This window comes from Canis lupus, chromosome 9 (assembly GCF_011100685.1).
Source record: "Canis lupus familiaris isolate Mischka breed German Shepherd chromosome 9, alternate assembly UU_Cfam_GSD_1.0, whole genome shotgun sequence".
NCBI classification, from domain to species: domain Eukaryota; kingdom Metazoa; phylum Chordata; class Mammalia; order Carnivora; family Canidae; genus Canis; species Canis lupus.
Window position 1 is genome coordinate 53,748,391 of NC_049230.1, and position 20,633 is coordinate 53,769,023.

At 52.5% G+C, this 20,633-nt stretch overlaps 1 protein-coding gene across 2 annotated transcripts in view; it reads right to left on the bottom strand.

Annotated features, from left to right (window-relative positions):
- Positions 1–636: 636 nt before the first annotated feature.
- Positions 637–20,633, bottom strand: part of NCS1 (neuronal calcium sensor 1) — a 49,744-nt gene continuing 29,747 nt past the window's right edge. For both annotated transcript variants that reach the window (XM_038549040.1, XM_038549039.1), the window contains exons 3-8: positions 15,945–16,083; positions 14,650–14,728; positions 13,361–13,449; positions 12,933–13,010; positions 11,281–11,398; positions 637–4,145 (exon numbers count right to left, since the gene is read on the bottom strand). In XM_038549040.1, the coding sequence (XP_038404968.1) occupies positions 11,300–11,398; positions 12,933–13,010; positions 13,361–13,449; positions 14,650–14,728; positions 15,945–16,083 (484 nt within the window). In that variant the 3' untranslated portion in view covers positions 637–4,145; positions 11,281–11,299. The remainder of the gene's footprint in view (positions 4,146–11,280; positions 11,399–12,932; positions 13,011–13,360; positions 13,450–14,649; positions 14,729–15,944; positions 16,084–20,633) is intronic.

The window sequence follows — 20,633 nt, forward strand, 5'->3', positions numbered from 1 at the left end:
CATCAGGAGCACGAGAGGAGGCCTGGGCACGCTAAGTGGCCCTTGACCACCCTGGGGCCTCACCCTGCCCCCACCTGCGCCACCAGGGCAGGGACCTGCTTCTTCCCCAGAGACACATACCAGCGCATTCAGACAGGACAGCACCCCAAAAAGAGGCTCAGAGGGAGTTGGAAAGGCAAACAGAAAGAAAACAACCATAGCCAGGAGACATTGCTTTTTTTTTTTTGGTTAAGAGTTGCCCTAATTCCTGTATGAAGTTGCAGGCACCAGGTGGGGGGTACAGGACAACTCAGACTGCCCCACTGGCCTACCACGTCTGCAAGGTGCTCCGACCCCTATGCACACGCTGGGTCTCCACTCCTCGTTTGACCCTGTGAGGGGGGCTGAGCAGACACCTGCTCCCCATCCCAGGGTCAGAGGAGCTGAGCAGGGCTGACGGGCCCGGAGTCTCAGAGAGCCGGTCACTGAGTCAGACTGGGAGCCCCAGGTCCCTGCAAGGACGTAGGGAAAACAAGTATAGAGGCTGCGGAGCGGTGGGGCAGGCGGGGGTGGGGGCGTGAATTCTGCGTGTGTCCCGGTTCTGGGCAGTAGAGAGAGCCTGAGCCTAGATGCCAAGACAGAAGATGGGACCAACTGTTTATTCAACAAAAGCCTTTTATTCATTCAAAAATCAACCATTGGGTTTATTCCGCAGATATTAAAAAAATGGGTAGAGGGCAAGGCTTCCCATCATGGTGCCCTTAAGCTAATTAACTTGCTATCCCCGGGGGGCGGGGGGGACCTAGAAGAGGGGCATCTGGGAGACACGCTGCCAAGAAGGCGGGCTGGAGCCCAGGCCCGGGCGAGATCCGCGCCCCCTCCTAGCACCCCACCTCCCGCTGCCCCTCCAAGCGCCTGTTCGGCCTGTGGGGACCCCCACGTGCCATTGCGGCTCCCCGCCACGAGGGGGCGCGCCCACGTCCCCCAGGCTCCCCGGACGCGGAGGCGAGGCTGCACCGGGAACCGGGTTCTGGGTGCGGGGTGCGCAGAGGGGCTTTCTCCAGGGAGAGGCTGCCTCTCCCCGGGGTGGGGGGCGGCCCCCCTTCCTCCCCTCGGAGAAAAGGCAGGTTCCCGAAAGCCCAGTGGGCCTGCCGTCTAGGAAGTTGGCTGCCAAACAGAAAAGCAGTTCAGGGGAAGGGAGGACACACACGTTTGCCTTGACGTTACTGGAAACGTTGCCCGGTTCAGTATCGGGAACTCTGGCATCGTCCTCAGTGCCACCAACACAGAGCGGGGAGCGACGCCCTGAGCAGGAGGCAGGGGCCGGAAGGTCAGGAGAGGGAGGAGAGCCTGGCCTCCGGTGGGTCTGGAATCCCCAGGGAGCAGCGAGTGACGGCCTGGGGAGGGGAGCAGGGATCCCTGCCGGGGACAGAGACCCACAGCTGCTCAAGACTCCAGATCTAGAGGCCTGGTGAGAGGAGGGGACAGACTGTCCCTGCCCGGGAACCTCGGGCACAAATGGCCAGTGTCCAGCACCCTGCCGGCAGCTCTGGGCCGCCCCGGGGCATGGACCCAAGGTGCGCTGGAGCCATGCGTCCACGGAAGGCCTGCTGAGGCCAAAAGCCACAGCCGTGGCTCCAAACCAAAAGGTCAAAGGGCAAGAAGGTAGGAGGAAGGCCTCACAGGCGGATGCTCCATTGATGCCTGGGAATCGATGCCTGAGCTAGGGGGATCCACAGGCTTAACCCTGGTGATTCTGAGCTACAGGTCCCTTACGGAGACGATGCCTCTAGCATGGGCTGCAGGACAGCATCTCCCCACTGGGCCAGAGGCTGAGGCAGAAGCCAGAGAAGTCTTGTGACATGTGGAAGGACCCCCCCCCACCCCCAAACCACCAACATGACCTCCCACACTAAGGTCCTAGGCCAGAGCCAGGATTGGGTGGGGAGTCTGAGGCTCCCGAGCCAGTGCCTGAGCAGAAAGGTGACCCCAGCGACCTTGAGGGGCCCACCCTGCAAGGTCACCTGTGAAAATGGAAGTGCTCCCTGTAACACGGAATCTGGGGGCTTACAGTGGAGGTGGGGTGCAGCCACAGGCTCTGCTGAGCAACAAGGGAGTCTGGGACTGCTGAGTGCACCAGCCAGCGGGAATGGACATGCAAGCCCTGTACTGGCACAGCCAGGCTCTGGTGGAGGGTCTGTTAGCTGAAGGTTAATTAGCAGACACTCTGGCCTCCTGGCAAAGTGCAAAGTGAAGACCAAGGACAATTCAAAGTGAGGACCAAGGGCCAGCTTCTCCTCTCCTGGGGCTGGGGCAAGCAGGGAGATGGCAGCCTGCTGACCTTGCAAAGAAGTGGGAATTCTAGACTCAGGCCTGCCCTACAGACTCTAGGGGGTTGCTTCCCACCTCAAAAGGCTTCCTTCCAATGAGGACTTGTCTGGGGCCAGAAACACAGCTCAAGAGTCCAGGGGAGACCAGGAAGGATTGCAGAGAGAACCAGGTAGGTCATCTGACCCCACACATCACACCCAGCGGCTGCCATGTCCCCACAGACTCGTGCCAAGAGACCAAATAGTGACTCAGACCCTTCCCATGTCTTTTGGGGTCTGGCAAACTTAGGCATGGACCATAGAATCATAAACTGCAAGAAACCCAGGCTTACAACCATACAGTGTCAGCACGGAAAAGGATCTTCCAGATCAATCAGCCCAAGCCTCTGGCCCAAGGTCATCTGACTTTCCTGGTGGCAGTTCTGGGGCCATCCTGTCTGGGTGGCAGGCAGAGTTAGACACATCCTAGGAGCACATGTGGGCCACAGCCCCGAGGAGCCACTACTGGGTGGGACTGCCTGCAGCCCTTCTCTCCTACCCTCCCTCCCAGCACCTGAGCTGAGAGGGAAGAGGAGGAGGAGGATGCTCTGTGGGTCAAGAGCAGACAGGCAGACAGAAGAGCAAGTGGGAGAGAACTGAGCGACTATCTTTAAAACCCACCAAGGAGGGAGAAGGAGCCCTTCCTTCTGCTCACTTGCTTGCAAAGAATGCCCGTCCCCCACTCTTGCTGGCTCCCAGTCTCCATGCTGCTGCAGACACCAAAGCAAGAGTTGAGAAACCCAAAGATGTCCCCTGTTTGTCTTCAGAAAAGATGCTGTGGAGCCAGAGAAGGACCCAGGATGGGGAGTGTGGATAGGAAGCAGAGAAAAGGAGTTCAAGAGGAGGCATTCGGGCTGGAGGGAACAGTGCATTAGCCATTTTAGAGACCCACCCTTCCCCTCTCCAAACATCGAGCACGGTATCTGGGAAAAAAAAAAAAAAAAAAGAAAGGAGAAAAAGAAGAATTAGAAGAAGGAGAAGAAGAGGGAAAAGGAGGAGAAGAAGGAGGAAAGTTTTTTGGCTTCTTGGCCGCTGCAGGCCACCATCCCCCCAAGCGCAGGTGGGCGAGGGCGTGCACATGTAAACGGTAGGCCCCGCATCCCTGGGAGCTCTGGACACACGGGGCAGCAGCAACAGTTAACAACCAATAAATAAAAGATATCAATTATATATGTATAAAAAAAATTCACTTTCCCCACAAAAAGCACAATACTGTTATCACAAAAAAAATCATCATCATCATCATTAATCATCCTAGCCACGCAGGTGGTCTCGCCGCTCGAGGATGGGACGTGGAATAACGTCCACGCGACTCCCCGCGGCCTCTCCGGCTGCCGAGGGACGGCCGAGGCGGGAGGCAGTGTTCTCTGAGGTCTACGCTGGCCTTCTCCCCATCTGTCAGTCTGTACCTTCTAGGACAGAAGGTAGCTGTTGGGTTTTTGTTTTTGTTTTTTTTCTTTTTTCGATGTCTGTTTGAAATAAAAAAACAAAAGCACACGCGCAGGAGAGCGGGAGGGACCCAGGGGCTGCCTGCGAAGCAGCCGGGTCCCTGGTTTTGCAGAGGGCTATAGCCTTTTCCGTTTCATGTCGGTTTCTGGACAAGCAGAGGTTGTTGGCGATCGGAGCCGGTGGCTTCAGGCGGCGGTGGGTGCGGGGCAGGGGTGAGGAGAGCCGGGCCTCACGGTTCCAGGGCGGCCCGGCTGGCCATGGATGCGGACAGGCTGGGTGGACACAGAGGGTGGTGTTGGGGCGGCGGTGGCCTCATGGCACGGGAGGAGGTGAGTGGTTCCCAGGCATCTGGAAGACACAAGGAGGTGAGATAGGCATGGAGCTGGCTGCTGGGCACATGCGCCCCTGGGGCTAGAGGGAGATTCGGCTAAAGGGCAGGTGGCACACTGTCAGAAGCCCTCAAATGTCACGAGCACACCCCCTGATCCAGCCATTTGGTGTTTAGTGTTCATCCTTTTTTTTAAGAAAAAGATTTTATTTATTTATTCATGAGAGACACAGAGAGAGAGGCAGAGACACAGGCAGAGGGAGAAGCAGGCTCCATGCAGGAGCCCAATGTGGGATTTGATCCTAGGACCCCAGGATCACACCCTGAGCTGAAAGCTGATGCTCAACCAGTGAGCCACTCTGGCGTCCCGGTATTTATCCTTAAGAAATAAATATGGTGTTTCCTGCAGCAACATCCATAATAGCAAAATAGAAAGGGAGGGAGCGAACTCAGTGCCCATTAATAGGGAGCTGGTTGGATACACAGGACACAGCCATAGGGTCAAATGACTTGCAACCATTAAAAACAAACGCATGGCATGGCCAATAAGCTCAACACAATTAGCCATCAGGGAAGCACAAATAAAAACCACAATAAGGCACCACTTCACACCCACTAGGATGGCTATCATCAAAATACAGGGAAATAACAAGTGTTAGTGAGGGTGTGGAGACACCGGGCCCCTCACCCTTGCTGGTGGGGAGGTAAGATGGTGCAGCCGCTGTGGAAAACCGGCTGATGGTTCCTTAAAAAGCTAAACATAGAGTTGCCATAGGACCCAGCAATTCCACTTCTAGGTATACACCCCAAAGAACTGAAAATCAGGACTCAAATCCATGCACATCAACATTCACAGCAGCGCTATTCACAGCTGTCAAAAGTGGAAACCGGGGCACCTGGGTGGCTCAGTCATTGAGCGGCTGCCTTCAGCTCAGGTCATGATCCCGGGGTCCTGGGATCGAGTTCCGCATGGGACTCCCTGCATGGAGCCTGCTTCTCCCTCTGCCTGTGTCTCTGCCTCTCTCTCTGTGCCTCTCATAAATAAATAAAGTCTTAAAAAAAAAAGAAAGGTGGAAATCCAGATGTCCATCAGTGGATGAGCAGATGAACAAGACGTGGTCTGTCCACACAGTGGAGCACGACTCAGCCATAAGAAGGAATGAAGTCCCGAAACACAACACAACATAGATAATCCTTGAAAATAATATGCTAAATGAAAGGAGCCAGACAGTAAGGGCCACATATTTCATTTATATGTAAAATTTCATTTATATGAAATGTCCCAAATACGCAAATCCATAGAGACAGAAGGGAGGCTGTGGTTTCCAGGAGCTTGGTTGGAGGTGGGATGGGGAGAGATGGCTTAGTGGATACAGAGTTTGATTTTGGGGGGATGAAAAGGTTTTGGAACTAGACAGAGGTGATGGTTGCACATCATTGTGAATATACGAAATGCCACTGAATTGTTCACTTGAAAATGGTTCAACCTAACCTACTCTTCCCCTCTGCGAAGGGATACCCTGCTGGCTCTGTCACTAGAGCATGCAACTCTTGATCTCGGGGATGGGTGTTCAAGCCCCAGGTTGGGCATGGAGCCTCCTTAAAATAAATAAATATCTTTTAAAACAACAAAATGGTTAATTTTGTTAGGTGAATTTTGCCTTGATATGTTTTCAAACGTTTACAAAAAAAAGGCATGGAGGACAGTCCTGTCTTTTAGCATCTGCACCATCCACAGATCCTTCCCGTAACCTGCTCCACTTAAATATCACATCCTGCTTCCCTGACTATGCGCATGTAGGTGTCTGATCCCAAAGGGGCTACTTCCCATATCTGTGTGAGATGACCTGAAAGCATCATCTGGGTCAGTCAGAAGCTACGTGGCAGTGGCCCTGGAGGAACAGTAAGGCCCCACAAGACTGGAGTTAGGGTGGCCGCCACAGTGCAAGTGGGGGGAAGAGTCACCCAGGGAGAGACCTGTGTCCTCTCAGCCTTCCATCCTTGTGTCAACCCTGGGGCGCTTGGCTGGGTTTCTAATCGCATGCTCTGCCTTCTGTGGCAATCTGTGAACCCTGGTGATCCACAGCATTACCTTCTGGTTAAACCCGCAAACATGATGAAATTCATCAAATGCATTTAGATCCACAAATTCATGATTACATATTTAAAAAAAAAGTCATTGGTCATCTCAAAAGGATGTTAGAAATCCAACTCATGGGCGCCTGGGTGGCTCAGTGGTTGAGCGTCTGCCTTTGGCTCAGGTCATGGTCCTGGGATCAAGTCTCTCATCAGGCTCCCCACAGGGAACCTGCTTCTCCCTCTGCCTATGTCTCTGCCTCTCTCTGTGTGTGTCTCTCATGAATAAATTAATAAAATCTTAAAAAATCCAACTCATTTTGAAAACTGAAAAGGAGGAAGAATCAAGTATCTTTCCTGCCTTTCTTATGAAAACTAGGCTTGAAAAAAAAAAAAACAACCTAGGCTTTAGAGTAACCAAATAGTTGATGAGGGGAAGCTTCCCTATATAGAAGGAACTGAGCTACCAACAAAGGACAGACATCTTTAGAACATCACCTACAGAATGAAAGAATGAAGTGGTCATCACCAATGGCTGCTGATGTCACCGGACCTCACATGCTACCTGGTGGACACCCACAGCCCCAATGGGAGGTGTTCTCAACAAAGGAAACCAAACTGAGCAGAGCACCGGGCAAGCCTGCAGATCTAACTGCCCCTTTCCAGGAAGAACAGGGAGCTGAAGAACATGTTAAAACCACCATCGGGCACAATCAGCAAACTCTAGATGTAGGAGACTCTACAGAATGTGTTTTTCAACAAATAGCCAGCCAAAAAGGGAAGGAGAAACACAGATTAAAATAAACTTAAAAAAAAATAAACTAAACTTGAAAGACCTATCAACCAACTGTAATAGGTGGAATTTATTCAGATTCTGATTCCACTATACAAAAACCTGTGAGGTAAGAGGAAGTGGGAATATCAGCTGCCGACTTGGGGGGAGGAGGGTATTAAGGCATTAGTATTGACGTTTTTACTATTGTGGATTTTGTAAAGAATCGTTATCTTTTAGGAATACATTTTTAAATATTTATGTATGAAATGACAAAATGTCTTGACTTTGCTTCAAAATAACCACTGTGAAAGTGCATGTAGAAGGTATAGATGATACAAGACTGGTGGCAAACTGGTGATTCTGAAGGTTGGTGATCAGTAATGGGATTATACCATTCCCTCCACCACTGCTTGTGACTACTAAGGTTTTTCTTAAAAATCCACATCAAGATTTCCAACAACCTAAGTGTCCCACAGCACGGGACTGGGTAAATCACGGCCCAACTACACAATAGAATACTATGCAGCTATAAAAAATGATGGTCTCAGACAATATTTTTACTGATACAGAAAATATGCAGGATCTCAGTTCTTTAGGGACTGTTAATTATGTAACAGTAATTTATATAACAATTATGATACATCAGAAATCTGAAAAGGCAAATCCATGACAAAAATGATGGAACATAATATAAGTTGGACATGATTAATATCTAGCAAGTTCTAGGATAAGCCTGAGAAAAGGAAGAGGGCAATTTTGGGGATGAGGCAATTTTGGGGGTTGTCTGAAAAGCCTGTCATGGATATAAAGTAACATCTTCTTGGCCACCATGTTGCTGGTGAGAGTCACATGGACATCTCCATAAATGGTGTTAAGGAAAGCCCATGCAGAGATACAGCAAAATGTGAACTTTTTGCCAAGTTGGATAAAACATGTTAAAAATCTCTTTTCTTAGGGTGCCTGGATGGTTCCATTGGTTCAGTGTCTGACTCTTGATTTTGGCTCAGGTCATGATCATGGGGTCATGAGATCGAGCCCTGTGTCTGGCTCCACACCCAGTGGAGATTCTCTCTCTCCCTCTCCCTCTACCTGCCCACCAGCTCCTGGCTCATGCACATATGCTCTTTGCCTCTCTCAAAAAAAAAAAAAAAAAAAATTCTCTTTTCTTAGTGTTGAGTCTCCAAAAGTAAACATAAACGTTTCCTATAAGTTGTTCATTAAAAAAATTTTTTTTAAAAAAAACAGCCAACAACATATGGTTATGAACTCATTGTTGCTGAGGAACTACAAACACATATGTGCTCACAGAAAACCGTAAGGCAGAAACAATTAGGGTGACTGAAAAATAATTGCGCACCGTAAAGAAATTAGTGGCACTGCATGAGTTCTTCTCGGGGGTGAATATATCAAGAACCTATGTTTGTACCACTTTTTCCACAGCCTGCGGGAGACAAAGCAGCACGTCACAGGACAGCTGCCATGGAGGCCACTGGTGGTAAGACACAAAAGGAGCCTCTGGGAAATGAGACAATGGATCATACACACCATGGGACCCAGAGCCATATACGGAGAGCTTCTCAGATCAGAGAAATAACTATGATGGTTCCTTTAGAAATTGGTTTGATTATATATCCCCATGTGACCCAGTTACTGAGTATTAAGTTTTTGTGAGTGTTCGATTCCTTTTAAATCACTCTGGACCCAAAATGCTCACAGTGGTTATATCTGGGTTATACATGAAGGTTTTTAAAAATAAACTTTTTGTATGGAGGTGTTCTGTTTTAACATATTGTCTAATGTCTCTTCAATGGAAAGGGATTTCTTGTGTAAAATCATTAGCAGCAGCAGCCTCATAGAAACTTCAGAACAGCATAAGTCGCCGAAATAAAGCATCAGCAAATCAAATCTGATGATACATAAAAAGGCTAACACACCAGGGTGAAGTGGAGTTTATTCTAAGAATGCAAGGGTGGCTTAGCATTCAAAAACCAATCAGTGTCATTCATCGGGTTAAAATCCAAAAAGGGAGAAAAGTCATATGAGCATCTTGATAGATGCAGAAATTTTTTTTTATGAAATTCAACATTATTCATGATTTTTTTAAAAAACAACTCATAAGAGAGCCACCTGGCTGGCTCAGTCAGAAAAGCATGGGGTTCTTGATCTCCAGGTGGTGAGTTTGAACCCTGCGTTGGGTGCAGAGATTACTTAAAAATAAATGAATATAAATAAAAAATGATTCCTGGTGAACGAAACTTTTTAAATCTGACAAAATCTATCCACAGAAGACCTATGCCAGATATCCTAATAATTCCCATTGAATTAATTATAAATAACTAATCTAATTGTGAATTATGAAAGCAGTTTCCCAAGACCAAGAGGGAGACAAAAACACTCACCTTCACTACTCTTAAGTGACACTGCACTGGAGGGCCCAGCCAGTGCAAGGGAGCAGGATGAAGAAATAGATGACAGAAGGATAGGAGAGGAAGAAATAAAACATAGATAGTCCCAAAGAATCAAAGGCAGACCCTTAGATTTGATAAATGACGTTAGCAGCTTACATAAATCACCAATAAACAAAAACCAACTGAATTTCTAGAAACCAGAAATAAATAGGAAATACAATTTTAGGATTACTATTTATCATACCACCAAAAACAGTGAACATCTAGGAATAAATCTATCATGAGATGTGAAAGATCTTTTAGCTGAAATCAATTAAAATGTCATAGAGGAAACATTTAAAAGGCCTAAATGAATGGATATACCATTTTCAAGGACTGGAACACTCCACAAGAAGACACAGATGCCAATTCTCCCCCAAACTGAACTGTAGAGTCAACTCAATCTCAATCAAAACCCCCAGTGTGTGTGTGGTAGAAATGGATACACTGATTCTAAAATTGATGTAGAAATGCACATAGCCTAACATAGTCAAGGCACTCCTGAAAAAGAAGTGATGAGGGGTCACTTCCAAGGTTAGGTTATGAAAAGATGGATGGCTGCATCTCGGGTCCTCACTCTTCCTCCTTCCTGGGAAGCTCACCCCCACGGAAACCAGCAGAAGTCCCCACAGTGAGGATCAAGGCTGACAAACCAAATGAATGGGCTTGGAAGTGGGTATCCCACCACCAACACCAGGCCTTCAGATGACACCATGGCCCTGGCCAGCAGCGGAGGGTTATCCAGGTTACCTGAGACTGAGGCATTTCCCAGGACTTGGGACTTTCGGCACTAACTCTGGAACAGTCCCGGGCAAACAAGGATGGCTGGTCACCTTGCTGACAGCTTGACTATATCCTCATGACAAACCTCAAGCCAAAGGCCTCCAGCTAAGCTGGGCCCAAATTCCTGATGTCAGTCCTTTTCAGCAGCTGTTTTGAGGTAACGTAGTATTCAGTAATAGGTATCTGAGACAGCACTTCACAAAAGGATGGTGTACATATAACCAGGCACCCAATGTCTGTGCTCACCGGAAAAAGGCAAACTAAAATAACAAGCCATCACAATGCACACGAGGGCCCAGTCAGTGCACGTTTTACTGTATAAAATGTAAAAGACAGGGAATATCCAGTGTTGGCAAAGTTGGGCAGCTAGAACTCCGGGGGACCGCTGGTGAGGTATCAAATGTGGTGGCCACACGGGAAAACTCAAATGGCATCTAGTGAAGTGGAACACACACATTATCCTGTGTCCCACAGTGATCCTCAGATACACACCGAGAGAACGCATCATCTGTCCACCAGAAGGCACGTTCAAGAATGACCTTGGGGGGTCACCACCCCCATTCCTCCCATGCAACATGGAGGACTGAACAGAGAAGAGGCAGAAAAAAAGAGGTTGTGGAGAATCAGGAAGGATAAAGGAGACAGTCCTCCTCTGGCCACACAGGCCTCTCTGGGCACTATAGTTCAGCACTTCCAGAAATTCAACGGGATGAAACAACAAATAGTATCTGAGCTACTGAACAAGAGCCCGGGGCTCGGGTCTCCCACGGTCCACACACGGAGGGCATGGGCAGCCTTGCTCTCTCCATCCCCTGACAACTGTGCTTTTCAAAGTGTTTTCAATCCAAGGAAATTTCTATTTATGCAAACTCTCAAGCTGAATCTGGGATGTAAAAATGTCAAAGATAGAGGAGCTCTAGCTGATTTGAACCCCACCTCCAGGCCACCTCCTACTAGCTCAGCTCCAGCTCGGCAGACCCCAGGCATTGCCAGGAGACCCAGCTAATCCTAGGTGTCCTGTGACTGGCTTTCCGCCCACCCCCAAGCCCAACTCCCAGGTCCCCCTTCACTCACCCCAGCTCTGGGTCCTGGACTATACCAGCCCATCATAGAGGGACAGCGCCTGCACAATGGAGGGGTCTGCCTTTGATCCTTCCTGAAACTCCTGCAGGGTCAGCTTCCCATCGGCGTTCTGCAAGCAGAGAGAAGTGGCTGAAAGTGGAGGGACACCCAGCCTTCTGGGACCCTTGACACCCGCTCCCCAGGCCCATCCCAGGACTGGCCCAGAGAGAGCTTCCCCAGTTAGGTCAGGAAGGAGGCAGTGCAACTCCCATATAAGAGGAGTTGGGCAACAGACAGACCCAGCCCTTGCTGGCAGGGTGACCCCAGGGACATAACCCACCTCTCCAGGCTCACGTTGATTCCTCGGGGCACTGGAGTGAGTGTTTTGTGAGCCCAAGATGTGCAAAGTGCTCACAGCCTGGAAGCGCCCCTAACTCCATACTTCTCATTATCACAGCAATTAATTCCATAAACGGCAGTTAATCCCAAAGGGCTGAGAGCCTCATGCATTTCTCTGGGGTCACTCTTGCAAGGGCATTTAAACCACTCCTAGAGTAGCCTACAACGGATGCCAGGAGACCCAGCAGAGCTCACATAAAAGGACCTGAGTGGGTCTCTCAGGGTAGGGGTGATTTGGGCCAGAATCCCTGCCTCTGCAGCATCTTTCAAGGAAAACCATGAGAACCAAAAAAAAAAAAAAAGGGGCCTGGAGACCACCCACCCTAGATCCCGTCCCCAGAGAAAACTGGCAGTAACAGGAGTTCCATAAAGCACAGTGAGGCCTGTGGGTCGCTCTGAGGATGGCTCACCGTGGGCCTTGTGCATACTTCGTGTCTCATGCTTGGTCTCACAGGCTCCTCAGGGCTGCCCTAAGAAGAGGTGATCTTATCCCCATTTGGCTGGTAAGGAAACCAAGGCTTGATCACCTCCCAGGGCCCCATGGCTAGTCACTGGGGAAGGCAGAATTTACACCAGTCTGGGGGATGGTGGGCTCTGTTTCCTTAAATAAAGGAGGTATGAGTCAGGGAGATTTAAGGAGTGTGTGGCCTTGGCCCTTAAATAGCATCGAACCACCCATGATGATGGTAGTTGACAATACCCAAGAGAACCAGCAGTACTTGTGACCTATGTCAACCGTGGGGGTCATGGGCAATTTCACAGCACATCACCGCTACTGCAGGCATCACATACACCTGTCACTGCTTTGAAACTGGAAAGTGGTGACACCCACAGCTACACCTTCTCATCTAATGTGTTCATAAAGAAGTTCATAGAACGCTATATCACAAATTCTTTTTAAAAAATATTTTTATGGCTCTATTCCAAAATCATTAGCTGCCTTTTTGATCCTATGGATTTGATCTGATGCGCCGAACACCATTATTCAGACACCCAGAGACTTCTCTAATATGTCAAAGGGGTCCACGTCAAGAAGGAAAAACGGTCAAGAATCTTAGCTGAGGAAAGAAGTGTAGGGTAAACTTACCTAAAACTCTGGGCGTTTGATGGGGGTGGCTGTTGACAGGTAAACACTGAAGCAGGCCAGGCCCTGAGCTGAACATCTATGCATCTCTGAGGGTCTGCCTGGCCCACCTACTGCGGTCCAGGGCCTAGTCCCCCCACTTTACCTCCCCAGTCAAGGACCAGCCTCACCCGGGGCTCACCTTGTCCATCATGGCAAAGATCCGGTCCACCCTCTTCTCGGGGGTGTTCTCTTCCTCAGGGAGCTCCACGGTGTTCCCCTGCCAGGGAGAGACAAGGTGGCCAGTGGGTTCCTGGCACTCAGGGCTTTGGGGTCCTGGCCCAAAATCTGCCCTCCAGATCTGGGTGGTTCCAGATGCAGACACTCCCCACTCCACCCCTGTCCTCTCCGCCTCCTGCTCTGGAACACTCTGCCCCCCCAGCCCCTGCCCACCTTGCAGATGCACATGGTGACCCCTTCCCTGGCCAATTCTCACCCTGGTGGGGTGGGGTGGCGGGGAGCAGCCAGCTAGGCAAGCAGGCACCCTCGGGGATGATCAGATCCTGTCCCTAAATGTGTCACCCCTCCTGCCCCTCCTGCCCCTCCTATCCCATAGGGCCCAGGCCTCACCACCATCTGGTAAATGGCGTCCACAATGTCCAGCATCTCATTCCTGGTGATGTAGCCGTCGTTGTCCAGATCATAGAGCTTGAAGGCCCCTGCAATCAAGCAGTGGGGATGGAGTCAGCAGGCTCGGTCATGCCCCTTCCCACCTCCAGCCCCGCAACAGGCTGGGGAGCCACATTACTCATCAGCAACAAGGATTCACATCAGGACAAACAGGGATGGACAGACAGGCACATGCACATACACACATTTCAACTAGGGTTAAAAGAAAAAAAAAGAAAAAAGAAACTAAAAATAAGGAGAGGGTTCTGGGTCTGTGGGAGCGGGAGCTGAGGCTGGGTTGAGTGAGGGGGACCCCCAAGGGCACCCCCTTTCTCCCCTCACCACTCTCTGCCTCTTCTTCACCTACTCCTCTCCCATAATCACGCAGCTTCCTGCTCTGGTCAACTTAGAAAGTAAGATAATACACCCAGGATAGGGGTGGGGGTGTAGCTTTTACAAGAATAAAATCCTCCTTTATTCCTTAAAAAAAGAAAGAAAGAAAGAGAAACTGCAGGGTTTTCTTGTTGCCAACGCAATGCAGCATAAAGGTCCAGGAGAATGGTGAATTCTGGCTTGACTGTTTCCAACCTCTCTTCAGACTCCCTTTTGTACCCCATGTTCTAGCCTGGGCCTGGACCTCGGCCCCAGGGCCTTGCACATGCTATTCCCCTGCTTTGCACACCCTCCTCCCTCCTCCTGGCCAGGCCAGCTCTCCCCCTGCCTGGCACAGCTCCTGACACCTCAGAGGGTCAGTTCCTCTCCTGTCCGCCTGCTCACCCACCCCTTCTTGCCTCAGCTGCAGTTTTATGGGATTTTTCAAAATCATATTCCCATGCTAGACAGCCAGCTGTGAGTGGGTGCCTGCCCCTCTGGCTCTCCGCGGCTTCCCGGCCCCCTGGCCAGCACGGACTGTGGCCGTGGACTGTGGATTATCTGCTGTGTGAATGAGTGAGGAAGTGGCTGAATGACACCAGTCATTAAAGCAGTGGCGTCCTAAGAGGTGCAGCCAGCACTGGAACCAGGTCTCTTAATGCAACACCACACTACCCGCGGCCTCCGTCTGCACCTGTTGACCTGCCCCATCTGTCTACCCTGCCTCTCAGTAAGCTGTGTTCCTCCTCCACGGCCACCCCCAGGGAAGCTCCTCTGACCTGGAAAGGCAGGACATCTGGCCTGGCCCGGTGATCTGGGCTCCCTCCAAGCCTGGGCCCAGGCAGTGGCTGCCTGACAGAACCAGGGACGGGACTTACACCGAAGCTTCTCGTCCAGCGTTCCCCTCGAGGTCACCGACAGCGCCTGGATGAACTCGGAGAACTCAATCCGGCCGTCCTGACAGGAGAAAGGGGCGGGGTGGCCTCGGTCAGTACTGGGTCTCTGGTCAGGCTGGACCGTGGGTGTGTGATGGGCGGCGGCAGGCACCAGATACCCACGGCCGATGGACGGATGCCCAAGTGGAGAGGGTGCGAGTCAGGTGACAAGAGATGGGGTAGGGGGCAGGATTACAGATGGGTCAGGTCAGGCCAAGGGGACAGAGGAAGGAGTGAGGCTAAAGGCAGAGCCCAACTCCACGTCTGATGGGACGAAGAGCCAGAAGGCACCACCAACACATACCCCCTCTCTGGGCCGGAGCCGCCTGGAAATCTCCTTTCCCCTTGGCCTAGAACTACAGGCTCACACGCTTTTGAGGAGTCAGGGCTCTAGACTTTACTCTGCAAATCTGTTTTGCAAGTAGGAGAAACTGAGACCTGGGGAGGGCAGAACTCTTCCCAGGGCCAGGCAGTGTGACTGTCAGCCTGACGGCACCTGAGGAGAAAGCCAGGGCATGACACGACAGAAACAATTGAGTGTCCTGCAGCACAGAGCGTGCAAACTCGTCACAGTGAATCCACCATGAACATGAGGGAGACTGAAAAAATGCAGGCGTGGGACGGGGTGCTAAGGACCGTGGGCGCCCTGACAGCGGATACGCCAACTGTCAGCACGGCCATCGCCAGGAGGGGACGTGTGCTACAACACAGATGAGCCTTGAAAACATAATGCTTGGTGAAAGGAGGCAGGCACAAAAAAAAAGAGCTCAGAGACTCAGTTTCCCCAGCTGCAAAATGGAGTTATTAAAAGGACCTACCCCACAGGTAGCTGACTGCAAAGCCTCAGTCAAAATAATCCATGTAAAAAGCTTAGCACGTAGTAAATGTTCAGTAAATGTCAGTCATGATTCTAAATCCTGTGATTATCCCTGCAAGCATTTGCATTTTGTGCTTGTAAGAGAAAGGTCAAGTATACATAGGAGTGCATATGTGTATGTGTGCACACATCTCCATGTGGCGTGGTGCGTGCATTGTGTACGTGTGTGCACGTGTGTGCAGACGTAGTCATGTATTTGTATGCATCAGCGTCTGTGCGTGTGTGTGCATGTGCACATGGGTGCATGTTCCTTCTCCAGAAGGGAAGATCGGCAGGAGAGCGTGGGTGTGGAGACGCTGCGGGCGCCTGCAGGAGGGAGGGGACCTGGGCTGGGCGCCTGGCCTGTCGATCCCCAGCTCACCTTGTTTTCATCAAAGACGTTGAAAACAAACGTGGCAAACTTGGTAGGATCTCCAAATGGGAAGAACTGCTTATAGATTTTCTGGAAGCCTGCAGCATCCAGCTGCCCGCTGGGGCAATCCTTGATGAAGCCCTTGTACCTGGAGGTAGCAGACCAGGTGAGAGAGGGTAAAGGAGGCGCCGACACCACCCACCTACCAGCAGCTCCTGCCCAGCACCCCGGAAGGCTGTGGATCTCCATCCGGCAGGTGGTGGGCCCAGGCCTGGCCGTCCTAGCAGGGGCTCATCTCACCTCTGCCTCTGGCAAGCTGTGTGACCTGGGACAGGTGACTGCGTCTCTCTGAGCCTCATCCATACAAGGGGTGTAAGAGTTGCCGTGAGAATTAACACTGTGCACAGAGCACTCAGGCCCCCAGGCCTGCACTCCACACGGCGGAGCTGAAACAACTAACACAAACCAGCCCCCCCCAAAGTGGCGCTTACATCAGGCATTCCGCCTCCCCCACCTTCTCCACTGAGCCCCTCCTGGCACCACAGAGGGGGGCAGGCTGGCGGTGCTGGCGGTGCTGCTGGTGGGCAGAGCCACCATATGGGGCTGGCAGCTGGCTCCTCCCACACGCCTGCACCCCCAGTATGCACCCCCACCTCTGTTCCCAGGGATCTGTGCTAACGGACGCAGCCAGCTCAGAGGGCATCCTGCTTGGTCCACCCTGTATTTCCAGGGCCCAGCACAGGATCCTGCAGATACGCAGCCCGCTGACGGCAGCACGGCTCTGTAGTCCAAACTCCAGCTTTGCCATCTGCAGACTGTGCAACCTCGGGCAAGTGCCTTCACCTCTCTGAGCCTCGATGCCCGCATCCATAAAAGGGGGCAGCTATCACACCTGTCGGGGTCAGGATCACCTGAGATGAAATAGAGTACTTAACACGGGGCTGAGCATAAAAAAATCATCAATAGCATGGTCTTTCGTATTAGGGACTCGGAGGAGTTGTTGTAAACCAATTCATGAGTTGGCTCCTGTGGGTAGCTTAGCAACCCAGCTGGAGGAGGATTCCTTGGAGGAGGAGGATTCCCAGCATAAAGGGAAGCTAGCGAGGGATCAGCCATTACCTGCTCCCAGCCCTTAGCTCTCGGGGCCCCTGGGTGCAGGCCCACGCTCCCTGATGGCCCAAGGCGGCCGGGCTGCAAGCTCGCAGGGAAGCCCATCTGAAGAGTGAGGAGGCTGGGGCTCCGGAGGGGGACTGGCTCGTCCTCACGACCCCGGACTGGAGCTGAGGCGGGGGTCAAAGGCGACACTGAAGAGGCCAGATGCTCAGAGCCACAGCGTCGCTGAGACTTTCACCTGCCCCATTGCTCTGCTCTAACGGAGACCTTCTGGTGAAGGTGTCATTGACCCTCGTGTCCCGGGAGGTTGACTCTGAGCGTCCCGTGCTTGGACCTTGGACCCTCGGAGGTGGCACAGTGGCGGGGGCCCCTCCAGAGAGGGAGCATGTGGAGAAGCCTCCGTCTTCCACCCACAGGGGGTAGCCTAAGGGGCCTGGGTGGTCTCTGCACACACAGGGACCTAAAGGGACATGCAGGACACTCAGGGATCTCCAGCCTCACAACTGAGGTCAGAGGTTAATGAGAAAACAAGCCTCTTGCTAACACACCAGCTGCTCCCCAGCTGGGGGAGGGGGAGGCAGGAAGATGGAATGAGGTAGGTGGGGGCTTCCCTCCTGGGGCTGGGCTGGAGGTCAAGGAAGGAGGCCAGGTCTCTGCACACTGCCATCCCCGGGCCTCCCCCTGGGCCCTTGGGGGAGCAGAGGCCCAGGGAGGCCAGGTCCCTGCTCAGGAACAGGATCGCTGCCCCATCTCACCCTCTATCTGGACCTCTGGTGACAGCCCCGGGTCCCGGGCTCTGAGCTCAGCCTTCCTGGCTGCTCCCCACCGCAGTCGCCACCTTAGTCCTGCCAGGTGGGTTCAGTGATGCGGGGTTCACAGATGAGGTAAGAGGTCGGGTGCCCTCCCACCACAGGTACCAGGAAGGGACTCCACTCCACCCCTTGCAGGTCCCTCCCCTAAATTCTTCTTCCCAGCCGGGTGCTCTGGACTCCGAACTTCAGACCTGAGCAGAACACACGGCTGGGGAGAAGGCGCGTTTCAGGGACAAGACTTGGTCCAAGACCCGGGGGGCCCCCTGGCCAAGACAGGTCCCTGGGCAGGAGGAAGGGACGTGCCTGGCCCCCTGCACCCTGCCCCCCCCCCCACAGGCTCCTATGTCACCAGATCACTCCCAGAGCCCCTCATTTCCCCACAGTGGATATATGTACTTAAGTGATCTGAAAAGACTGTTACAATAATAAAGAGAAGACAAAAGTCCCTCCCAGAGGGTCGCTGCGGGTGGCTCCTGGTTGGGGGGGGGGGGGTCTGGGAGGGGAAGGCGGTTTGCTCAGCATGGCAGGAGCCAAGAGCAGCTGCGTGAGCCCGTGGTGGAGGCCCTATAGCCTTTATTGGAGGCTGACAGAGTGGGGAGCCTTGGGGGCCGGCCTGTCCGATTACCCCTGCAAAGGCTGTCACCGTCACAGGTCCCCAGGAAGCCCACCCCTGGGGGGGGGGGCATGTCCCAGCCTGATGCCCCAGGCTCTTCTTGCCGGGCACCTCCATAATTCCACACCCAACCATACTTTCTAGAACTTGCCATACGATCTCCAGCCTCCAGGCCTCCTTGCCTACGGGTCCTCTCTGCCTGCAAAACACACATCTTCCTTCTCGTCAAGGTTGGGCTGATCCACTCACTTACCACTACCAAGTCCCAGCTTATTTGTCACTCGTTCCGCGAATGCAGGCCAGGTCCCCCAGAGCCTGACAGGCTCCTCTGCTCCCTCACTCTTTGGAAGACCCCAGAGCACTGTATCATGTGTGCCCCAGGCTGTGTCCCCATCCAACTGTAACCGCTCTGACACTGCAGAGCCCCCTGCCTGGCACAGGCCCTGGTGTACCATGTGGGCTCAGTAAGTGTTTGTCCAGGGAGATGGATGAATGGATGGATGGATGGATGGATGGACGGACGGACAGATAGGCATACAAACTGCCAGACAGGGGCAAGGGGAGTGAGAGCCCAGGTATCCAGTGTCTTCTTCCTGAGCCCCTGGGACCATGGCCAGAACCTGAGAGCATCTTTCAGATGGCCAGAGAACCATGGATGTCTCCCCACCTTTCTGTGGATTGACAGGGAACTGGGGGCCCAGAGAGGGAGAGAGACTGGCTCGAGGTCACACAGCAAGTTAGCAGCAAGATCAGGGCTCAGACCCAGCTCTCCTGCCTCCCAGGATCACCTGCCCCTCCTCCAGCCAGGCAGGAACACCGCTGCATTAACACCTGGTGAAGCCTTGCTACCCACACACCGTGCAACCCCCTTGTTCATCCTGAGAAGGTGGGGGCACTCTGCCTAGCCACAGCAGGGACCCCAGACCTACTGAGAGCCAGGCAAATGGCTGTGTACTTTCCAGGCACGATGTCACCCAGTGGTTCCACTGAGCCCAGAAGGCAAGAACTAGTATGCCCATTTTACCGATGGGGAAACTGAGGCTGGGGAAGATCAAGTCTTGCCCTGGCTCAGGGCCTTCACTCAGCATGCCTTCTGCTTAGCCGGCTCTTCCCCTCCCTACCCTGCTGATTCCCACTCACCCTTTCATTCTTGGCTTTGGTGTCTCCCATACAGAAGCTCCCTCTGGCCACTGCAGAGCAAGTCACGCTCTGGTCCCAGCACTCCCAGCACCCTCTCCCTGGCTGGGGCCTCGGTGGTACCTTGTATGGCTGTGCCTGGTGACTGACTTGCATAACCTATGTGATGCTGGACCACTGGGTGCAGCACCCAGGCCACTGGTGGCCCATGTCTCCTAGACCAGCCCTGCATCTGTGAGGCCCAACACTGTGCCTGGCATACAGTAGGTGCTCAGTAAATGCTGAAAGGAGTCACACAGCTGGCAAATGAGGCAGCCAGAACTAGAACCCTCTGCCACACCTCTGTGTTTGTGCTGGATAGGGAGGGAGGGCTGGATCAGACATCCTGCCCTCTGAGGCCCAAAGTGCTCAGTGGACCCACTTCCTCAGCCCCTTCTGCTTGCTTCTGGACTCAGGGGGCCGGGGGAGGCCACAGAGGTCCCAGCATTGCCACTGGGGCAGAACAGGCCAGGCGGGGGGCGAGGGGAGGGAGACACAAAAATCGTGCTGCGGTTACCACCACAAACTGATAACCTGGGGTGACCAGAACAGTCAGGATTTGGGGCAGGATCTTGGGGCCCAGCCCCACAATCTCCAGGCACCATCAGTGACTGACAGCCCTGGAGATCCACCACACAGACCTCACGGAGCCATGCCACCCACTTCAGACAAATGCCCCAAGTGTGTGGTGGAAAGGAGGTGGGAAAAGATCCTTTTATTTATTATTATTAGCTCTGTGCTGATGGTTTCATCGGCTGCACTGAGCATGTATGAATTCTGTCAAATAAACAAGTTAAATTTTTTTTATAATTTTAAGAACTGAAAAGGAAGGGCTCAAGCTTCCTCAGCAGACCGGGCTCGATCCCAGCACCCATCTTTGACCCGTGTGTGACCCTCAGCAGGTGACTTCCCCATTCTGAGCCTCAGTTTCCTGATTGGTGAGGTGGGAACCAACACAGTACCTGCCTCCCAGGCCCTGGGTGA